This window comes from Bos indicus, chromosome 17, assembly GCF_029378745.1.
Source record: "Bos indicus isolate NIAB-ARS_2022 breed Sahiwal x Tharparkar chromosome 17, NIAB-ARS_B.indTharparkar_mat_pri_1.0, whole genome shotgun sequence".
In the NCBI taxonomy this organism is placed as follows: domain Eukaryota; kingdom Metazoa; phylum Chordata; class Mammalia; order Artiodactyla; family Bovidae; genus Bos; species Bos indicus.
Window position 1 is genome coordinate 46,803,665 of NC_091776.1, and position 21,222 is coordinate 46,824,886.

The window sequence follows — 21,222 nt, forward strand, 5'->3', positions numbered from 1 at the left end:
GGGGAGGCCCTGACTGTGGAGTTGGGGGAAGGATGGGAGGTCTCACAGGCGGAGGTCTGGAGTTCCCACTGGACTTCTGATGGCAGGACAGGGTGCTGGGCAGGGAAATGTAAACCACAGCAGAAGCAATGCAGCCAAGAGCCATCTTACAGAGCACGTGGACCTACCACTGACTTGATAATTCGAAGAATTTGCAATTTCTCTATTTCTCACCTGACCTTTTAAATGGTTTAACTGGGTTGGAATGATGAATGCAAACAGGACTAAATCCAGCCCTTGAAATATTGTATCTGAATGACAGTATCACAGTCATAAATTAATTAAACCTTAAAAACATACAAATTTCTGAAACTGATGTTGAAAACAGACTGACCCATAGAGAACAGAGACAGCATTTACCAACAGAAATTTCAGAATACAGACAAGATTTCTATGAGCTCTAGGGAATACCATGTGAAACAGAACTTCAATCAGGGGCAAATTTTTGGAGTTGTGAGGGAAAAAACCCGTGGCAGAAAAAACTGGGCAGATTACCTGTGATAATGCACTTCTGAAGCACCCCCCAAAATGCTAGGTAACCAAAGGAACTACCATGTTTAATGGATCAGACAAGACACTTTTAAGTGCCTAAAGTGTCTTTAATGCTAAAGCTTTTAGTAGAACTCAGGTGTGCACGTTTCTCTTTTAAGGAAAAAACCTGGGTTTCAAAGTTTTGGGTTTCATCCTTTGGAAGTGCTGCAGTCAATTCCCTTATAGGTGCTTGGCTGTACTTGTCCCTCAAGGGACCAGAGCAACTGCTACTTCCATCACAAGCCAACCTGCAGCTGAAAAAGCAGAGCAGACACCCAGCAGCATCCACTGTGTTCACTTGTCCATTCCGTCTCCTGGCTGTAGCACCCACATTTTCCTTAGGAACCATTCCTCTACCCACTTCTGTATGAACCTCATCTTATGTAACAACTCCAAGTCTATCAGGGTAGTGTGTTCAAGGGACTCAAGGATGTGTAACAGCCAGAGTTTTGCTACAACTATTGTGGAAGAGATGTTCCTCTCGTTGCAGTGAGGCTGAGACACAGATCTAGACTTTGTGACCATCTTTGTAACCCCATCTGATTAGAACCAGAAAAAGCAGAGCAAGAGACAGATCCCTAATATCATTTCACCAACTAGGTTCTATACATACCTTCTCACCTGGTATTTGCCAAAATCCCCAAACAATCTGAGATGCATCTAAAAGTCACCCAGTCTCCCCGCTACAAGTGCTGACTCCTAGGTCTGGTCTGGAGCCCAGTAGCTTGTGCTTTTACAAAGGCCATGAGGTCATGTTTAACATTCCATTTGGGAACCACTGTGTAGGATGACTAGGAAAGCCAATCAATACTCTTTTTGGCTTAAACTGAGACTTTTTTGGTCTCTTGCAAAAAACAGTCTTTATGAGAAAGTGAAGGTCTTCTGAATACTGCAACTTTTCTGGAAATAACACATTTACTGATTTTTCATGGTTTTTAAAGATATTAAAAAGCTTTTTAACTTTAAAGGACAGTTTAAAACCTGCCAAGTATGAGACTTTAATGACTTAAGTTACTGATTAGTCATAAAAATCCATACATAAAAAAATGCCTCAAATTAAGTCTTCTACACTTGTATAACTAGACTTCCTTATATTCCTTAATACTGTGACAACGTTTAGCAACTTTCATTGATTTTATTGTCTTTAGCATTCTTCTGAAACTTCGCAATCTCCTGTGTTTCTTCTAATGTTTAGAAACCAAATAGGTTAAGGAACCTTTGCTAATAGCCAAGAACAATGTTAACAACAGTTATTAGCTCAAAGAACTAAAAGGAAAATAAAATGGTTTTCATTCACAATATGTAAGGCTAAATCCAAAATGTAATTATTTGATAACAAGTACAAAAATGCTAAGACAAGCAACTTTACTGAATGGCATTAGTTTAAATCATCGTTCCTATGGCCTGTGTTTACACTCATTACACTTGTAACCAATGTTTAAAGGTGTTCTCATGGCATATAATTACTCATCAACTGCAAGCCTGCTCTTTGCAAAATTCCTATACATATATAGATGTGAATAATTACAATCATCAACTTCACAATACACAGACTTCTCTTAGTCTACATTTTCTTTCAAGTTATGGATTTCTGGTCTTACACTGTTAAGTTTAAGGTTGCAGCATTTCCTGACAGAGTTTTACTCTGAAACTGAGTTTTCAGTTTCAGATTCATTAAGTGAAACTAACTGAGCTTTAATAAATGGAATCATACCCTTTGAGTGTACTCTTCAGCAGTTTAAAAAATATAATATATGGAAAGAAAATGCATATGCTTTCAGAAAAATAAAAACTCCACTGTTATTCAAATAAGATGACAATCATTGTAATTTTATTTTACAACAAATGGAATTATGTCCCAGTTGCAAAAAAAAAAAAAAAATAGTAATGTTACTATAGACTACTGGTCTCTTTTATTAAACAGTATTAAAATGTTTCTTTGGACAGAAATTTAAATTTTCAACTATCTTTTTTAACCCCCATAATACCTAGCCCCCAAAATGAAATAAAAAATAAGCATACTTCTCCATACTCGCACACTTTTCCTATACCTTGTATAGGTTATTTAATGGCAGCTTTTCCTGTAAAATGAGATCATCAGATACTCAAGTAAAATCCTACCTTATGATTGTAGTGAGCCCTCCACTTTATTCCTTTTCTCTCCTTTAAATTCAAACTAAGTATTTCAAAAGCAAGGCCACTGTAGCTTTACAAATAGGACTTGCTCACTCCTGAGAACATTTTCAAGTAAATCCCTACTTTTCAAATAGTTTAAGAGATTCTGCTTATAGTACAAAGCATCTTCTCCACACTTTTTCAAAACAAAAAATCCTCACATTTATGAGAACAAGATAAAAGAGTAAATCCTAATTTTTACCTATAAAATAAGTCAATTAATAGCAAAGTTAGAAATGACTCTAGATTTCCTAGTTTCCTTCCCAAGTTTCATCTAGAAAGATAACAGTTTAAAAAATAAGAGCTTAAAAAAAAATCCTGAAGATATAATTTCAAAAAGAAAAACGCAGCCACATCTTGTCGTCTTCTGTAGGTTAGAGGTAGTAAAGACGATTTGACAGTGACAGATTTGGTTCTCTATGAATACTCTGGCCAACAAGGAAAGCCAGTTTGTGGGCATACTGGCAAGGAGCAGGAACACGAATGACACCCTTTAGTGGAAGAAAACAAAAAGGTTCTATTACTTTAAAAGTAACTTCTCTAACTTATAAATCTCAGTATTAACAGTAAAAGCCTTTGAAAACACAGCAATTCCATTTTGAAAAGTGAATCTCACTGATGTGGCTAAATATCAATTAATAAAAAATACTTACTGGCCAGTTATAATAGACATGACACAGCTTGTAAGTTAACCTCTGTATGTGGTCTGGCTTCAGGCCACTGCTGTCATAGATGACATTATAATGTGTGGGAGAAACACTACCACTTCTCACTGCCTGGCTCACGATAAAAAAATCATACCTGGAATTACATAAGAAAAAAACCACATGGGTATGAGGCTTATCTTTTTCAAAGCTAAAGTTAAGATGATTCAAGTTTCTTACAGTGGAAGGATCCTGTATACTAATGTAACGTAATCTTTTCAAAACGTGTGCTTCCTTGAATTCAGAGCTTGCTATTCATGAACTGTTTTGGAATGCTTGTGTGTGAAAGAGGTTTAAGATACCACTTTTTTGTATTTTAAATACCTATCATTGATGCCTAAGGGCATTAACAAATGTTTGACCTGGCTGCTAATTTTGACAGTGCACGCTGTACAACAGGCCTGTTTCCACTCCACATCTGAGGGAGACAGCTGAGCGGGAACAGGCTCTAGGATCAAGAACCAAGTAGTGCAAACATAAAGGAATAGATGTCAGGTTTTTTTTTTTTTTTTGGGGGGGGGGAAGGGTACCAATTAAGTATCCATTCAGAGATGCTGTAATCCAGCCTGATAAAGATATTAAGAAATTTATTATGTCCCTTAAAACGAGACAAATTATAAAATCAGAATTGATCTACAACAGATTATTGTAATCTAGAAAAATGAGGCTTTCAGAAACATTAAATGATGTGCCCAAAAGAACAGCGAAATCGTAACCGAGCTAGAATCAAAACCTTAGTTCCCTCCCAACTTAAGCACCTTATTATTCAAAGTAGACTTCTCCAAGTATTTGAGTAGACTAGCAGTTATTAAGTTTTAAAGAACATTGAGTAAAAAGTAATCACGTTTTTTGATACTTTAAAATCCAACTTCCATTTTACTCAAATTGTTTTAAAAAGTTGTCTTCAGGTCAATGTTATACCTAAGCTTTGGTTGTCAGAGTAGCAGTAATGTTAGAAAGTATCATGAGGTCATTCTGAATGGTTAAAGAGAGTCTACAGGAAATGAAACTGTCAATTATCTTAGCCATTTTGTCCTCCCTCATTGATTTTCCCCAATAGGTTAGAACCCTTCTGACAACTATTACCTGCCTGAGAAAAAGACACAATCTAAGAAAGTGAATCTTTAAATAAATATTTTGATATGCTGTCAGCTAACAGGACTAAGTGGATCTAAAATCTGTATTATCATTTGTCTACATAAATTTAAGTATAATTCGGAGAAGGCAATGGCACCCCACTCCAGTACTCTTGTCTGGAAAATTCCATGGACAGAGGAGCCTGGTAGGCTGCAGTCCACGGGGTCGCAAAGAGTCAGACACGACAGAGCGTCTTCACTTTCACTTTTCCCTTTCATGCATTGGAGAAGGAAATGGCGACCCACTCCATGTTCTTGCCTGGAGAATCCCAGGGACGGCGGAGCCTGGTGGGCTGCCATCTGTGGGGTCGCACAGAGTCGGACACAACTGACGCGACTTAGCAGCAGGAGCAATGCCTCATTTACCTGCGTTTCATACAGGAGAAGTGCTACACATTTAAACTTTGCCCCTTAGGCTGACACTTTACCTTGATTAAAGCTGCCCTTTTTAAAAGGCCCCACAAATTTATGTATAAAAACAGAAACTCTCCTATTCACTCTCATGAGGAGGGTGTTACCGTGGACTGACCAATGACTTGCCATAAGGAACGTGACTTAGTGCACTGTACACCAACCCCCACAAAATGGAACTTGAGGAACCCAGTTTCATGACTTTGCAGTTGAACTGTCGTGTGCTGAGCGCACGACCGTGTGCCCCTGAGTGTTCTGGCCAGCTTTCTCACAGCAGAGTGCAGCTCACAGGTACACAGTGTTCACTCATGCGTGCTGAGTCGCTCAGTCATGTCTGACTGTAACCCATGGACTGTGGCCTGCCAGGCTCCTCTGACCATGCTGTTTTCCAGGCAAGAATACTGAGTGGGTTGCCATTTTCCACTCCCGGGGATCTCCCTGACCCAGAGAGCAAACCCATCTCTCTTGCATATCCTGCATTGACAGGTGGATTTTTACCACTGTGCCACCTGTGCCACCCTAGTGTTTACTCAGAAGTCACTTTTCTCATCTGCAACTGTGTCTTTAGATGGAATTTTCTAACCTGTGGATAACCAAGTACATTATGGATCTAAACATTTTGATTGGAAAATAAGAATCTATGGATGAGGTTACATATGTTTAAAAAAAAAATGCCACAGCAATCTACAGCAGCAGTTCTTCAACTCTGTATGTATAACGAAGGCCATAAATGATAACCCTATTCCCCCAGAAACTGCACAGAAACCTGTGCTCACCATGTCAGACACTAAGTTCATACATCATAGGCATTATTAGGGCAAACTAATGAAAAGCATTAGTATTTATAAGAAATAAAGTATAAGAACTAAAAAGTAAATATGGTAAAAGATAATAAAGCATAGAGGTTATGCTAAAAGACAAAGCAAAAACCAATCTTCACCTAATACAGAACTTACCATTCTGGTCTTGTAACCTCTACATCAATAACTGTTCCAGGAAGTGGATTCTGAAGTCTTCCTCCAGACTGAGCAAAAAATCTGGCGTTGACACGTTTCTTCACCACAATTACCGTTAGTCTTGGGCTTTAAGATGGTGATGAACGTAACTACATTTAGTCAGTCATACTTTCAGGGCATTGAATCATTCATACATTCATACACTCCATTAAAAAAGAAATGCATCTCCCTCTTGGGTATATTATTTATCGAAGTTGTGAAGGAAGATTCCACAACTTGTAAGGACCTGGAGTTAGGACCAGGAATAAACTTTGAGTAGAAAATAAAATGGCAAGGTTATGTAGTTTTTTAATTATTAAACCGAGCATATAACATACCCAGCACACTAAAATGTTAAACCCAGCATGTCTTTAAAGTTCACAGTCTGAGACCCTTTTCAGTGGACATTTCCTCCTACGTGGAAAGTAAGTGTACTCAGTTGTGTCTGACTCTGAGGCCCCAAGGACTGTCGCCGGACAGGCTCCTCTGTCCATGGGATTCTCCAGGCGAGAATGCTGGAACAGGGCGCCATTTCCTACTCCAGCGGACCTTCCCCACCCAGGGATCAAACCCATGTCTCTTGCAGCAGCAGGCAGATTCTCTACCACTAGCAAGCACCACCTGGGAAGCCCGTGGAAAGTAAAATCTTTGACAAGTAAGCTAATTTGAGTAGTCTCGAAATCTAATCTGCTTTTCAAAATGACTGGTTGACTGCTTTTCAAAATGACTGGTATCAGGGGATCTCTGTGTCCGTTTGTCTCTCACACTCGCTCACTCCTCAGCTTATCCTCAGCAATACGAGAACATTCTCTGTCACCCTCTCCCTTCCCAACCCCATTCACGTGGCTTCTTTCCTATGTCAAGACTACTCCTCTCCCCTAGTGAGCTTTCAGCTCTGTGTCACATTAGATTCACTGCCTCTAACAAGCTTCTTGGCTCTCCTGAGGACAGCCTTTAAACTGGCAGGTCGTACTGAGCTTGAATACCCTTTCCAACCATCTCTTAAAGGTTCATTTCAAATTCATTGTCTGATACAATCACACTGTATACACATGTGCACTTGGGAATAAATGCATTAGAACATATTAAGCACTTAGTGCTATCATATAATAAGCATTTGATAAAAATTATGATTTTCAATACCTCAACTTTCCTCTGCTCTTTTTCTAGCTACAAAATTAGTTCCTTAAGAGCACAAATATACTTTATTCTAACAACTGGAAAGCAGAGGACCTCACATGCAGTATGGACCTGCCTGGTAATGTTTGACTTAGGTAGGTAGTTTACAGTATACTGTCTAGACTGATGGTCCAGAAGATTCCAAATTGGGAACTTCCACTCATTGCTAAACCTAACCTGTGCTGCTTCATGGTAGCAGTAAGCAAATATACCAGGGGTAGGAAGATGATTTTACTTCAGTAAACAGAGGACATTTTTAGAAATATCACTATTTCCACATGTAAAGCCACTGCTGCCCAGCAACAAGAGATCTGCATATTACAAAGCCACCGTCTCAGGAACCAAAAGACAAAGTAGATTTTAGTCCTGGGACATCTCAAGAAATGATTCCGCAAATGTGGTGACGGAAAGAAAGTCACAAGTATGTTGAAGTGACTTTTTGATTTGTTCTGAACCAAACATCCTAAATCAGCTAATCCATGACACATCTTTATAAAAAGCTAATTATCAACACTTCAATTCAAAAACAAATATTTATAACAAACAAATAAGATAACAGCAAATGTTAAAATCCAAACTCTATTTCTTAAAAGTAAGGGGTAATTCTTAGATATCATTTTACTTTATATGCAACTCTAAACTTTTTTTAGATGAAGTGCCTACTATATATTGAGAGCATACTGGGTATTTTATGAAGTACACTGAACATTCTGGCATTTCTTTCAGCAGCCTTGGTGAGGTGCATCCCGTTTCACAGATGAAGGCTAAGCTGGGATCAACCTAAACTGATTTGAAGACATATTGTCTTGATCACTAATTTCTGCAGCCCCCAAATAACAGCACAATTGACGACGTGAAATCTACTGCATGCAATGGTCTGTTATGTACCAGCACAGGCAATCAATTTAAATCCTCCTTCCCTGCAACTTTCCTTTTTCTAAGGAAGAAAACAAATTAAAACTTACAAAACTTTACAAAGTAGAACAAAATACCAATGAAAAATATAAGCATTAAGAATTTTAAGAGGATAGGAAAGAACATTAACGTTCATTTACAAAATATTTTAAAATGCTATTGGCATTTTAATCTGAAACTCAGTTACTTCAAAAGAGATAAAAACATCCCTAACTTGCTCTGAAAACTTACTGGCATAATGATCACATTTTAAGAAACGTTTAACACTTAGAGGGGTTCTTTCAGAATTCGGCCAAAAAAGACTTGGAAGCGCCCTTCAATTTAGCTAGAAATTAAGTCCTTAATGCTCATCCCATGGGCCACATAAATCACATGGAGCCCAGATACTGTCAAACGACTTTCAAGACCCTCGTTTTCTATAATGATAACAAATGCTGCTGAAAAGGTTTGGCAGAAATAATCAGTCTTTAAATATCCATGAAGCAGAAGCAGAAATTAAGAAGAGGTGACAAGAATACACAAAAGAGCTGTACAAAAGCTCTTAATGACCCAGATAACCATGATGGTGTAGTCACTCACCTAGAGCCAGACATCTTGGAGTGTGAAGTGAACTGGGCCTTAGGAAGCATTACTGTGAACAAAGCTCATGGAGGTGATGGAATCCCAGAGCTAGTTCAGTCCTACAAGATGATGCTGTGAAAGTGCTCCACTCAATATGCCAGCAAATTTGAAAAACTCAGCAGTGACCACGGGACTGGAAAAGGTCAGTTTTCATTCCAATCCCAAAGAAAGGCAGTAACAAAGAATATTCAAATTACCATACAACTGCACTCATTTCACATGTTAGCAAGATTATGCTCAAAATTCTTCAAGCTAGGCTTCAACAGTACACGAACTGAGAACTTCCAGATGTACAAGCTGGATTTAGAAAAGGTAGAGGAACCAGAGATCAAACTGGATCCAGAGATCCTCTGGCTTAAAGAAAAAGCAAGGGAATTAAAAAAAAAAAAAAAAAATCTACTTCTGCTTCATTGACTATGCAAAAACCTCTGACTGTGTGGATCAAAACAAACTGTGGAATAGTCTTAAAGATATGGGAATACAAACGACCCAATCAAAAAATGGGCCAAAGAACTAAATAGACATTTCTCCAAAAAAGACATACAGATGGCTAACAAACACATGAAAAGATGCTCAACATCACTCATTATCAGAGAAATGCAAATCAAAACCACTATGAGGTACCATTTCACACCAGTCAGAATGGCTGCGATCCAAAAGTCTACAAATAATAAATGCTGGAGAGGGTGTGGAGAAAAGGGAACCCTCTTACACTGTTGGTGGGAATGCAAACTAGTACAGCCACTATGGAGAACAGTGTGGAGATTCCTTAAAAAACTGGAAATAGAACTGCCTTATGATCCAGCAACCCCACTGCTGGGCATACACACTGAGGAAACCAGAAGGGAAAGAGACACGTGTACCCCAATGTTCATTGCAGCACTGTTTATAATAGCCAAGACATGGAAGCAACCTAGATGTCCATCAGCAGATGAATGGATAAGCAAGCTGTGGTACATATACACAATGGAGTATTACTCAGCCATTAAAAAGAATACATTTGAATCAGTTCTAATGAGGTGGATGAAACTGGAGCCTATTATACAGAGTGAAGTAAGCCAGAAGGAAAAACATAAATACAGTATTCTAACGCATATATATGGAATTTAGAAAGATGGTAACAATAACCCTGTGTACGAGACAGCAAAAGAGACACTGATGTATAGAACAGTCTTATGGACTCTGTGGGAGAGGGAGAGGGTGGGAAGATTTGGGAGAATGACATTGTAACATGTAAAATATCATGTAAGAAACGAGTTGCCAGTCCAGGTTCGATCCACGATACTGGATGCTTGGGGCTGGTGCACTGGGACGACCCAGAGGGATGGTATGGGGAGGGAGGAGGGAGGAGGGTTCAGGATGGGGAACACATGTATACCTGTGGTGGATTCATTTTGATATTTGTCAAAACTAATACAATTATGTAAAGTTTAAAAATAAAATAAAATTAAAAAAAAAAAAAAAAGATATGGGAATACCAGACTACCTTACCTACCTCCTGATAAACCTGTATGCAGGTCAAGAAGCAAGAGTTAGAACTGGACATGGAAAAACAGACTGGTTCCAAATTGGGAAAGAGTACATCAAGGCTGTATATTGTTCACCCTGCTTATTTAACTTCTACGCAGTTTACATCAGGAGAAATACTGCGCTGGATGATTCCCAAGCTGGAATTTGATTTTCGGGAGAAATACAAACAACCTCAGATATGTAGATGACACCACTTTAATGGTATAAAGTGAAGAGGAACTGAAGAGTCTTTAGGTGAAGGTGAAAGAGAGTGAAAAAATCCGGCTTAAAATTCAACATTCAAAAAATAAAGATCATAGAATCCACTCCCATCACTTCATGGCAAAAAGATGGGGAAAAAGTGGAAATAGTGTCAGATTTTATTTTCTTGGGCTCTAAAATCACTGTGGATGGTGACTACAGTCACAAAACTAAGTCGCTTGCTCCTTGGAAGAAAAGCTATGACAAACCTAGAAAGCATATTAAAAAGCAGAGACATTACTTTGCTGACAAAGGTCCATATATTCAAAGTTGTGGTTTTTCCAGTAGTCATGTATGGATGTGAGAGTTGGATCATAAAGGCTGAGTGCCAAAGAATTGATGCTTTCAAACAGTGGTGCTGGAGAAGATTCTTGAGAATCCCATGGACAGCAAGGAGATCAAGTCAGTCAATCCAAGGAAATCAACCCTGAATATTCTTTGGAAGGACTGGTGCTGAAGGTGAAGCTCCAATACTCCAGCCACTTGATTCGAAGAGCCAACTTATTGGAAATGACCCTGATGCTGGGAAAGACTGAGGGCAAGAAGAGAAGGGGGTGACAGAGAATGAGATGGTTGGATGGCATCATCAACTCAACTGACATGAATGTGAGTAAACTCTAGGATATAGCCAAAGACAGGGAAGCCTGGTGTGCCACAGTCCAGAGGGTCACAAAGCGTCAGACATGATCTAGCAACTGAACAATATGCATGAGCAAGCACATACAAACATACCTCCTGGATATTCTAAGCATCTTTAAAAATCAGCTCCACAAAATATATTATGCACTAAGCCCTTAATATACAACAGTCCCTGATCTCAACTTACTTACAATATGAGAAAGAAAACAGCACAAAATTAAACAATGTAACTTATTAGAACAGCTATCTTGAGATGGCATGCAGTTTACTGCCAGAGAGAACCAACAAATGATCTTGGTAGGAGAGCAAAGCAAAAACTAATGTAGGTTTCAAAGGAGAGCCTGAGTAGTATTCAGTTATGAGTACAGCTCCCCTTGGCTGCGCAGACCACCTCAAAGGACAGAGGTTAACAGTCTCCTCCTAGGACACCAAACACATGCCAATCATCTACCCATCAAAAACCAGTCCAATTGAGTTCAAAGAAATTAAACAAGTATTTGTTGTACAAGGAGGTAGAGAAAGAGTATGTTAAGACTATCTGGAAGATTTATTTCAACCAATGCTGTGGACGCCTATGGCTGCATTGGGATAATCAGACCCTCATACTTCAAGGCTGTAAGAGAGAAAAGTGGCAGCGGCTGGTCAGTGAAGGTGTTGCCATGTGTCATTCCTTGAGGGAACTTCCACTCTACATTTCTAGCCTCTCCTCTACAAAACAGTCTCCATGAGACACCCACCCCCAACCCCTTCCATTACCTCAAGTCCTATTGCGCCTATAAGGTTAGGTTCTCACTTACCTTTCCACCTTGTGACGTTATTTTCAAAGATGCAAAATGCAATTTTATACAAAGGAAACGCTTTACATGTCATGTGCTTACTTGTAACCTCTACCAACAGATTTCAGGCAATCCAAAAACTGTGGTACTTCATAGTTCACCAGTGTTTTAAGCTGACCGTCTCCTACGCCATCCCGATACACAATAATTCGACTAGGCATGTATTCATTGCAGCTATTCCAAGCCCTTAGAGCAGCTGAAAGAAAGCCAGGAAAGTTTTAAATACATTAACACACAACAAAAAATATGTGCTTCTACCAAACTCCAGGCACAGTTTTTTTTTGTTTTCCCAGAAGCACAGCTTTAAGATAACTTCTTGAAGACTGGAGTTTGGAGGCCAGACTGGAACACAGCAGGCGACTTACCTTGTAAGCAGACCTTAAGCCCATCTACTAGTTCTTGTCCTCTGTCTTGAAACACACAGCGAGAGAACCAGCTATTCGGAGAAAAAATGACTGAGGTGAGAACACAACCATACAGAACTGTTTCACTTTTGAATTCTTCTATATCTATGCAATTTATTATCTTTAACTTCCTTGATGAAATCTTAAACGGAGTTAAGATACAGGAAATCCCTCATAGACATTTTTTTTTTTTCTCATTATAAATCAATTCCAGCACGGAGGAGGAAATAAAATCTAAGTTGTAATAGCCAGATATGCCTCCTAGGTTTACACGTCAATATATACAGAAGCATACTAATACTATACTCCTGGTAAAAGACGCTCTTCTCAAAGATAAAATACCTTGAAATACGCCCAAGTATCAGTAATGCTCACAAATCAATGCTTCAATTCTCATTCTTCCTATTCTTGGCAATTCTATCAGTTCTAAGAAAAGCACTGAAAAGTAATTTCACTACGTTGATACGCAAGTGACTGGGTAAACTTGAGTGGGTTTTCCAAGATAAAATTAACATGGAAACTTGAGATTACATTCAAAGTAATAAATTTATTAAAGAAGCTTTTAGAGATTGTCACATTTAAGGAGATGCATCCTCTCACCAAATACAAATAATAAAATAACCTAAAATGTAGTCTGACCACTACAGATTAAGGGCCAGTGAAGGATATTAAAAATGGTTAGAGTAGCTAATAACTGGTTTCTTTCCTAACTATTTGATTGGATCTAATGTAAAAGAAACCAAGTTAAAAAATTAACACAATTCTGGTACTCCCCAGACACTAGCCCCTGCACTCATGTCCTGTTTGCCTATGTTCAGCACTTAATCTACGGCTATCAAAGCCCACTTACCGAGTCATCCCTTCATTGATGCTTGCCACAAATCCTGCAATTGACCTCCGTCCAGCTGTGGTATCATGGTAACAATCAATGCCAACTATCATCGCTAGCTTCAGCTTTAACAAGAACATCGTAATTTTAGATACAATGGAATGCCAATACAATAAAAATACATTTTTTTAAATAACAAAATTTATATCTACAAGTTAAATCAAACTTACAGGCATATCAACCCTCCAAAGCTCTCCTCCCATCTTGCAGTTCATCTGCAGCGCAATCTTTGTAGCAATGGCCATGACAGTCTGTTGTTTGCCTAAGGTTCGGGCCACCACACACTGACTTGGAGTAGGGCAATCTGTACATAAGTATTTTTTAATAGCATCATATTTGTCTTTCCGATTACTTGATAACAGACAAACAACCTAAAAACAAACAAAATATCCTCATCACAAAGAATTAGGAAACTGATAATTAAATTCAAAGAAGAGAGGAAACTAAACCCACCTGTGATTCATAAACACACAAACACCTGTGATTCGTTTACTGATATTAATACTTTACTCTCCATCTCTGCCACGGTGCTAGTAAGTATGACATTAACATTTATATAATGTTCACTGAGAGTAACTGGGTGCTCAGTCATGTCCAACTCTTTGCAACCCTTTGGATTGTAGCCCGCCAGGATCCTCTGTCCATGGGATTTTTCAGGCAACAATATACTGGAGTGGGTTGCCGTTTCCTCCTCCAGGGGATCTTCCTGTGCCCCTTGTGTCTCTTGCACTGCAGGCAGGTTCTTTACCGCGGAGCCATCAGGGACGCCCATAATGCTCATTACATTCAACTAATATATACTAAGAACGAAACCAAGTTAAGCAAACAATTTAAAACCGAGTATCATTAAAACTTGAGAAGTTAGTTAAATATGGTCTGTTACCAGCTTGGAATAATTTAGGAGTAGGGAATAGGGCAAAATAAGTTAGTGATAACTTACAGGTGGACAAATAAAAGCTTTTCTAAAATGCTTACAATTTTCATTTACTCATGCCTTACCTAGAATCACGGCTTTTAAACTCTCAAAGCTCTGGCTTGGGAGTATGATCAAACTATGAAATTTCCTAGAAGTTCATGGGCAATTCTGGGGAAACTGAAATGACTGATCTAAACAGACGCCTGTCCCAAATGGGGGTTAGTCAAAGGATACACATTTCCAGTTAGAAAGTAAGTTTTGAGAATCTAGTGTATATAGCACGGCGATCACAATTATATATACATTATATACTTGAAAGCTGCAGAGTGGATCTTAAAGGTTATCACCACATATACAAAGAAGAACTGCAATTACCTGAGATGATGGAGATATTAACTAACGTGCTAGGGTCATCATTTCACAATATATCAAATCATCACACTGTGCATTTTAAACTCACACAATGTTAAATGTCAATTACATCATAAAAAGGCTGGAAAATTAACCAAGCAACTAAGCCACCTATATTTGCCCAAATTCTGAGGATTCAAGTTCTGGAGCTGAATCCAACACTAACTTACTGCTATATTCCCCAATTTATAGTCCCAGATTCTTATTTTTCTTGCCATAGCCCCCAGTAAAATAATTTTCCTACCCTTGGTATCTCTATTATTCAAGACAACCTAATAGCACTCTGCCTGTGGCATAGGAGACAAAGGACTAAAAGGAATCCATTAGAAGAAACCAACTCATTTCTTAGGTTTAAAGCAATTCAGGTGTATTGTTTTTCATTAAATGTGTCTTTGCCACCTTATTAATTATACTAAGTGTAACTACAAATATACTAATTATACCACATGTGCTGAACAAGTACTGATTTCTACTCTTGTGCCTTTTCTCCTCCCCACTCCCTCCCTGAAATTTTCTAGAATTAGAGCATTTGAGTCTGGGTAAATTTAAGATGGCTTTGTTTTCTTCCATCCCTTCCTTACCGTTTGCAGTACACAAGCTCCTAAGCGCACAACTAAAGCCAGCATAACTGAGCTACCGTAGGAAGGTAAAATATGTGTCTTGTGACTTGTTTGGGAACCTAATTATAACATTTTTAACACTGAGCTCAAGTTCCAAGGTTTACCAGCGCCCAATTTACAACAACTGATTCCAGGTCAGCTGCCTACATATCAACTAGCTACTTACTATCTGGGTATCTGACGTAACCTTTTGCTGTAAGACTCTTAAATAGGCTTCAGTTCTATCATCCACTTCAATCCTAGAATGGAAATACGTAATTCAACATTCAGAAAAAGTTAACCAAAAAAATGTACTATGTGTTAAAAGGTTCCCACAGATTGTAACACAAGCAACACTTCTGGGTGAAATAACGAAATAGAACACCAGGAGAAGCCATGTAGTCAAAAGGATTTCTCACACACCCAACAGCAATTGTTTGAGAAACAGTCCTTTTTTTGTCTCACTCATTCTTAGCAACTCGAACACATTTCTGTGTCCACCCTACAAGGGACTTTATCAGATCTTTAAATTAAGATAATTTAATGTTTTTAATAGTTTTTAACAGTTTGAGTTCCCACCTTCCAAATGACTATGAGTCAATTTTCAGAGTAGAAATGACTTGATAAACTTACATTATTGCTTTTTTCATTTGTATGCCCATGGCTGGTGTAACTTTAAATAGATTTTGTATCAACGAATTGGCTGCTTCATAATTTCTTCGAGTATAGATCAACAACCAGTTATCTAGTGGCTTAACACTAATTAATGGTGCACCTCTTGTTTCTTTTGACCAATCTGCAAATTGTGGATTGTAATCAAACTAGAAGAAAGTTCAGAGACATTGTAAGTTCTCAGGGATAAAGCCAAAAATTCTTCAATAATTCTACCATGGCATAGTGCAAATCTCAAAGTACTACTTTTAAATTTGACCTGCAGTCATAGACAAATGCTCTAAGTGAGGAAGAAGAAAAATGTATTCAAAGGATTACAGCAATTTTATTTAAAATACACTCTTATTAACAGCTGCCACTCAAGTGCTCACCTGCCTGTTACAGTATCTTAAGCTGTGGCCTTTTTTTAAAAATCTTTTATAAAATCTTACAAGGATAGGTGCTGTTTACCTTATGATAAAGATATAAAAAACAAGGCCTTGAAAGTTAAGTGACTTTATGACTGAGGTGTCAGATACTGAAGGCAAGCTATGAAAACATCTGACAGTAAGGCAGAAAGCTAACACATAACTCAGTACCTATATCTATCACAGAGGGAAAAGCCTGCTTTTTACATGTCCTACCCACCTCCCGAACAACTCTTATACAAGAATATATATTTACTACAAAGGATAATAAAGCAATAGTAATTAAAATATTAAGCTACATGATTAGGTTGTTATCCACAGAACATTTCGAAAACAGAAGAGCACAGCTTTTTATAAAGGGATTTTTAAATTTTGGTACTTGTAGTGTTTCAATTACACAAAAACATATTTTAGAATACTTGCTTTCTTTTTCTGAAGAGAAGATATAAAAGATATCACAATATTTCATATATACATATATATATATATCCATGTATGTGTTTATGTGTGCAAATATATATATCCCTAACAAACAAATGGTCCAGGCAAAAATGAAGCTAAATAAACGGGGAGTTTTCCATGTAAAAGTTCACTGTAGTGGCAGACAAAATATCAACCCAATTAGATACTTAAGAGACTTCTACTATATCTCACTTTAAAAAATTAAGGTTACTTAAAAAATTAAGCCACCTTTTATCTCAGTCTCACAGATGGTTTTGAAGACAAGCTACAGGCTTTGCCTTCTTGAGTGTTCCCACATTTCCTCCTCCTGTATTCAGATCGGTGGACAAAGAGAGGATGTGGGTCAGGGAAAAGAGGAAAGGACTGCACTGGCATGGAATTCGTGCTTGCTTTATTGTGAATGTGAACCGAACCTGATTTCACTGACAACTTTTAAGAACTGCCTTACTGTTTTTCCACCTTGATGAATCTTTTCTGCTTGCAAAATTCTTCCTGAGAAGGACAGTAAGTTGGAGTCAAAGCTCAAACCCCAGTCTCGAAGCTCCCTCTGCACATTATCATCTCTGTAAATTTAACATATTGCTTTTCACTAAATGTAAGGAAACAGCAAAAACTAATATATACAAGCAAATAGAGACCCACTGCAACCTATAACAAATGTCAATGTTTCTTTCAGGATTGAAATACTGGTGAGAATGCTAGGAAACACAGAAATGTTTTTCTCTTATTATGTCATGTTTCCCTTCACAATATCCTTTCATTTAAAATTCTGATGCCCAAACTATCTCCTCCTCAAAGTAAACACAACGCTGTAACAACTTCACTTTCTATTTTATTCTCTTTTTCTAACAGAATTAGAAATACCATGGTTTAACTTAACGTGAAAGTTGCTCAGTCATGTCTGACTCTTTACAACCCCATGTACAGTCCGTGGAATTCTCCAGGCCAGAATACTGGAGTGCATAGCCATTCCCTTCTCCAGGGGATCTTCCCAACCCAGGAATTGAACCCAAGTCTCCCACATTGCAGGCAGATTCTTTACCAGCTAAGCCACAAGGGAAGTCTAAGAATACTGGAGTGGGTAGCCTATCCCTTCTCCAGCAGATCTTCCCGACCCAGGAATTGAACCCAGATCTGCACTGCAGGTGATTCTTTACCAACTGAGCTAATTATTTCCTGACAAATAGTAGCCTCACTCAGAAACATGAAGAACCCACCCTGAATACCGCAAATACAAATAAAAAACAAAATTAGTTTCTGTCATTCCCCTGAGAAAGTCACTCCTCCAAACCCACATACAATAAAGAACTGAAAACATACCCCGTAAAGCACAGATGACTTACTTATGAATATAATCAATCAGTCTTCCTACTTCACGCTGCCTTTGCTCTGGAGTCAGTCTTGTATGAACAGCCAAGTCTTTCATCACATTAAAATCATTACGCATTTTATCAGTTAAACCTTTAAACAGAATAAAACTATACAGTTAAAGAAACAAGAATCGGGCCTAACTATATGGAATGTAGGGTGGTGATGAGTAAAGAACTCCCAGGAGACAAACCAGTTTTAAGGGTCGGGTTGGTGGCAGGGAGGATGAGTGCGGAAAAGGAATGTTTAATGGCTTCTAGAACTGAAGGGGAACCACGCAGTGGCTTCACCAATAAAGACAAGTCAGCATACCTGTGAGGTAGCAGAGCTCAGGGATGAGCATGGCTGGGCCTGGTAATGTGCCGCCAGGGCCTCTCCTTCTCTTAGGCTGACTGACCAAAACTGGCTGTTTCAAGTCAGTGATTTCTTGGTTATATTGCTATTTAAGGGAAGACAGATATCGCTGTTCACAGTAAATGCCTTTAGTAACATGTTAATGGACAAAAAAGTTTCACTTTTTAAAACTAAGCATATATGCTAATAGCAAGGCTAGTATCTGTTTCCAAGTAAAACATACTGTCTTTCTGGTCCTACTAAAATAGGTTGTGATTTATAGACTCATCTTTTCTCCTAAAAACTTAAATGGTCAAGGATGGTAAGGCTCTAAGTTTTGACTTTTTGCTACATTTCTATTTACTTCATTTTTTTGACTTCTTGGTTCAGAAACAGTAGTCTGTGTAACTCCAGGTCTTCACAACAGCGTAATTCCTCTAAAACTACTCATAGTAAGGATGAGCTCATGAAAGAAGTCTCACACTAAGAATAAAGGGGGGAGGGAAAATGTGTACACTCTATGGAACAGTGTTAATTAGGGAAAGTTGAAAGTTTACTTTGCAGTTGAATTTCAACTGAGCAGTATTAAGGTTCCCCATCTTAAGACTGCCCACATGTAATCACTGTCTAAGATTAGATTTACAATATGTAAAGAGACCAAACATGCTGATGTCTAGGATCTAACATGTGTGAGACAGGTCTCTGGCCTCCAGGTCAGCCCTACAATTCCAGACCATAGCAGACCTCTTGCATTCCCTTCACTAGAGAGTGCTTCTAGAAGACCTCTCTATCATTTCCTGTATCCTCTCCTAGCATCGTTATCCTGGTTAATTTAGCTCTAACTTTATTCTCAAATAAAATCACATCTGCAGTAAGTATGCAGGACAGTAGTGCCGTCACAGCCATTCCATGAGTGCTGCTCTCTCCAGAAGACGGGTCCACCTGCCCCTCCTTCTTCCTGCATACAGCCAAGGTGCTGGCCACCTACATCATCAAGTAAGAGACCGTGAATTTTAGCTTGCACTGACTGTCCTACACTCAACTGTTTACCAATCATCCAGGCAAAAAAAATTCGAAGTAGAACATGCATATGTGACCTCTGCTCCACTTCTCTGTATTATTTATTTTATCATACTATTTTTATTAGGGGTCTATTAACAGTCACCCTGCTTACACATCATTCACTTGGGTATACACACAGGTAGAACGGTGGTAGTGATTTCAGAAGTATTCCTATTTCTCTATTTCACCAAACGGCCTTAAAACGCATAATTCTTAATTACAGAGCTGTGGGATTTCCCTCTTCTATATTCTTAGTGCGTAAAAGAAAGCCTGTCAGTTCTTTTAACACTTTCCCCTACATCTGAAGAACCAGCACTTTCATTTCTGTTTAATATTAGATTTTTTAAGTTATTGACCATGATCTTTCCTTCCAAAGGCCCTTATCTCCTACCCTGAGTACTTCCTAGATATTCTCTTCAATGTATAGTATCTAAGCCATCACTTATTACTAAAACTGAATTTCCACTACGAAGTTTTAAGAATGCCTTATTTCTTTCACATATTTCAAGTCCACCCAACTGTTAGCATATTATATCTGAAGTCTTTGCACAGACTGGAGATCACCTGAAGAGTAAATATATAGCAACTGGGGACCTGAGGCAGAACCCTGAAGTATGTCAACATTTAATAGGATGTTCACTTCAATTGTGGAAGAACAAGCAGGCATGCAAGATTCGGTACTAGTCAGAGAAGGGGAGAATTTTCCTTGATCTTGCTTCAGGTTTAAATCAACTTTCAACTGTATCCTCTCTGTATTTGCTGCTGATGTATACCAACTCTACCCATCCCTGATCGTGCTTATTCAAATGAACTACAGAAAAATGCCAGAACTCGTTTGTCACAGTAACCTCTGACACTCAGAAGAATCTAGGTCAAACACAGTTCAAGTCTACAAGGAATTTTCAGAGGTTAAAAACAGCAGTAGGGAAATCAAGCTGAGATGACCCTTGGCCTGTTTTCATTTTGCCAGAGTAAGACCAGTTCTTAATGCAACTTCTTAGGGCATCATTTCCCTCCAGAGTGGCATCTAATCTTCTCATTCACAGGAGAGCAGCTGAAGATCAGGCAGCAACAGATTTTTCAGCAAAAAGACATTTCAAAGATCACCAGTCAGATGAATACTTTTGGCATAATATATATATAAACACACACACACACACAATAGTTCATTTATTCTACTTTTCAGAAAAAACATAATCTACAGAAAATAGAAAAAAGTTATATAAAATTTAGCACTTCAAAGACAAGCTTTAAATTTTAACTGATGTGTTTTCCTGCACTTCTGACAGAGCACATCAAATGGGAAGTGACTTCTAAGAATTTAGGAGGCAGATCTGCTCATCTCTGACCACTACAACAATGTCTGATGCCTTCCTATAGAAACATTTTATTTTCTTCTAGTCAGTAGCTGTTCTGTTAGGTTGGTATAAAAGTAACTTCAGTTTTACACTGTTGCACTTTACCATTTGATATTGGAATTCATTCTTAAATAAATGTGGTTATACCTCATTTTAATGTACATTTCTTGCTAATGACTTATTACTTGCTGCTTATATTTATTTCAGACTATAGAAATGTTACACAAAAAGCAAATTCAAGCAATATTTTTTTTAGTTCAAAATGTATCATAAAGCAGCAGAGACAACTTACAACATTAACAATACATTTGGCCCAGGAACTGCTAACAAATGTATACTGCAGAAGTTTTACGAAAGACACAAGAGACTTGAAGATGAGGAGAGCAGTGG

The 21,222-nt window shown here is 38.3% G+C and overlaps 1 protein-coding gene across 2 annotated transcripts in view; it reads right to left on the minus strand.

Moving 5' to 3' along the window:
- Positions 1 to 424: 424 nt before the first annotated feature.
- PIWIL1 (piwi like RNA-mediated gene silencing 1) overlaps positions 425 to 21,222 on the minus strand; it is a 40,691-nt gene continuing 19,893 nt past the window's right edge. For both annotated transcript variants that reach the window (XM_070769351.1, XM_019977132.2), the window contains exons 11-22: positions 18,392 to 18,518; positions 18,055 to 18,172; positions 17,160 to 17,274; positions 15,804 to 15,991; positions 15,358 to 15,430; positions 13,415 to 13,615; positions 13,206 to 13,309; positions 12,317 to 12,387; positions 11,994 to 12,147; positions 5,953 to 6,078; positions 3,399 to 3,546; positions 425 to 3,236 (exon numbers count right to left, since the gene is read on the minus strand). In XM_070769351.1, coding sequence (XP_070625452.1) covers positions 3,120 to 3,236; positions 3,399 to 3,546; positions 5,953 to 6,078; positions 11,994 to 12,147; positions 12,317 to 12,387; positions 13,206 to 13,309; positions 13,415 to 13,615; positions 15,358 to 15,430; positions 15,804 to 15,991; positions 17,160 to 17,274; positions 18,055 to 18,172; positions 18,392 to 18,518 — 1,542 coding nt within the window. In that variant the 3' untranslated portion in view covers positions 425 to 3,119. The remainder of the gene's footprint in view (positions 3,237 to 3,398; positions 3,547 to 5,952; positions 6,079 to 11,993; positions 12,148 to 12,316; positions 12,388 to 13,205; positions 13,310 to 13,414; positions 13,616 to 15,357; positions 15,431 to 15,803; positions 15,992 to 17,159; positions 17,275 to 18,054; positions 18,173 to 18,391; positions 18,519 to 21,222) is intronic.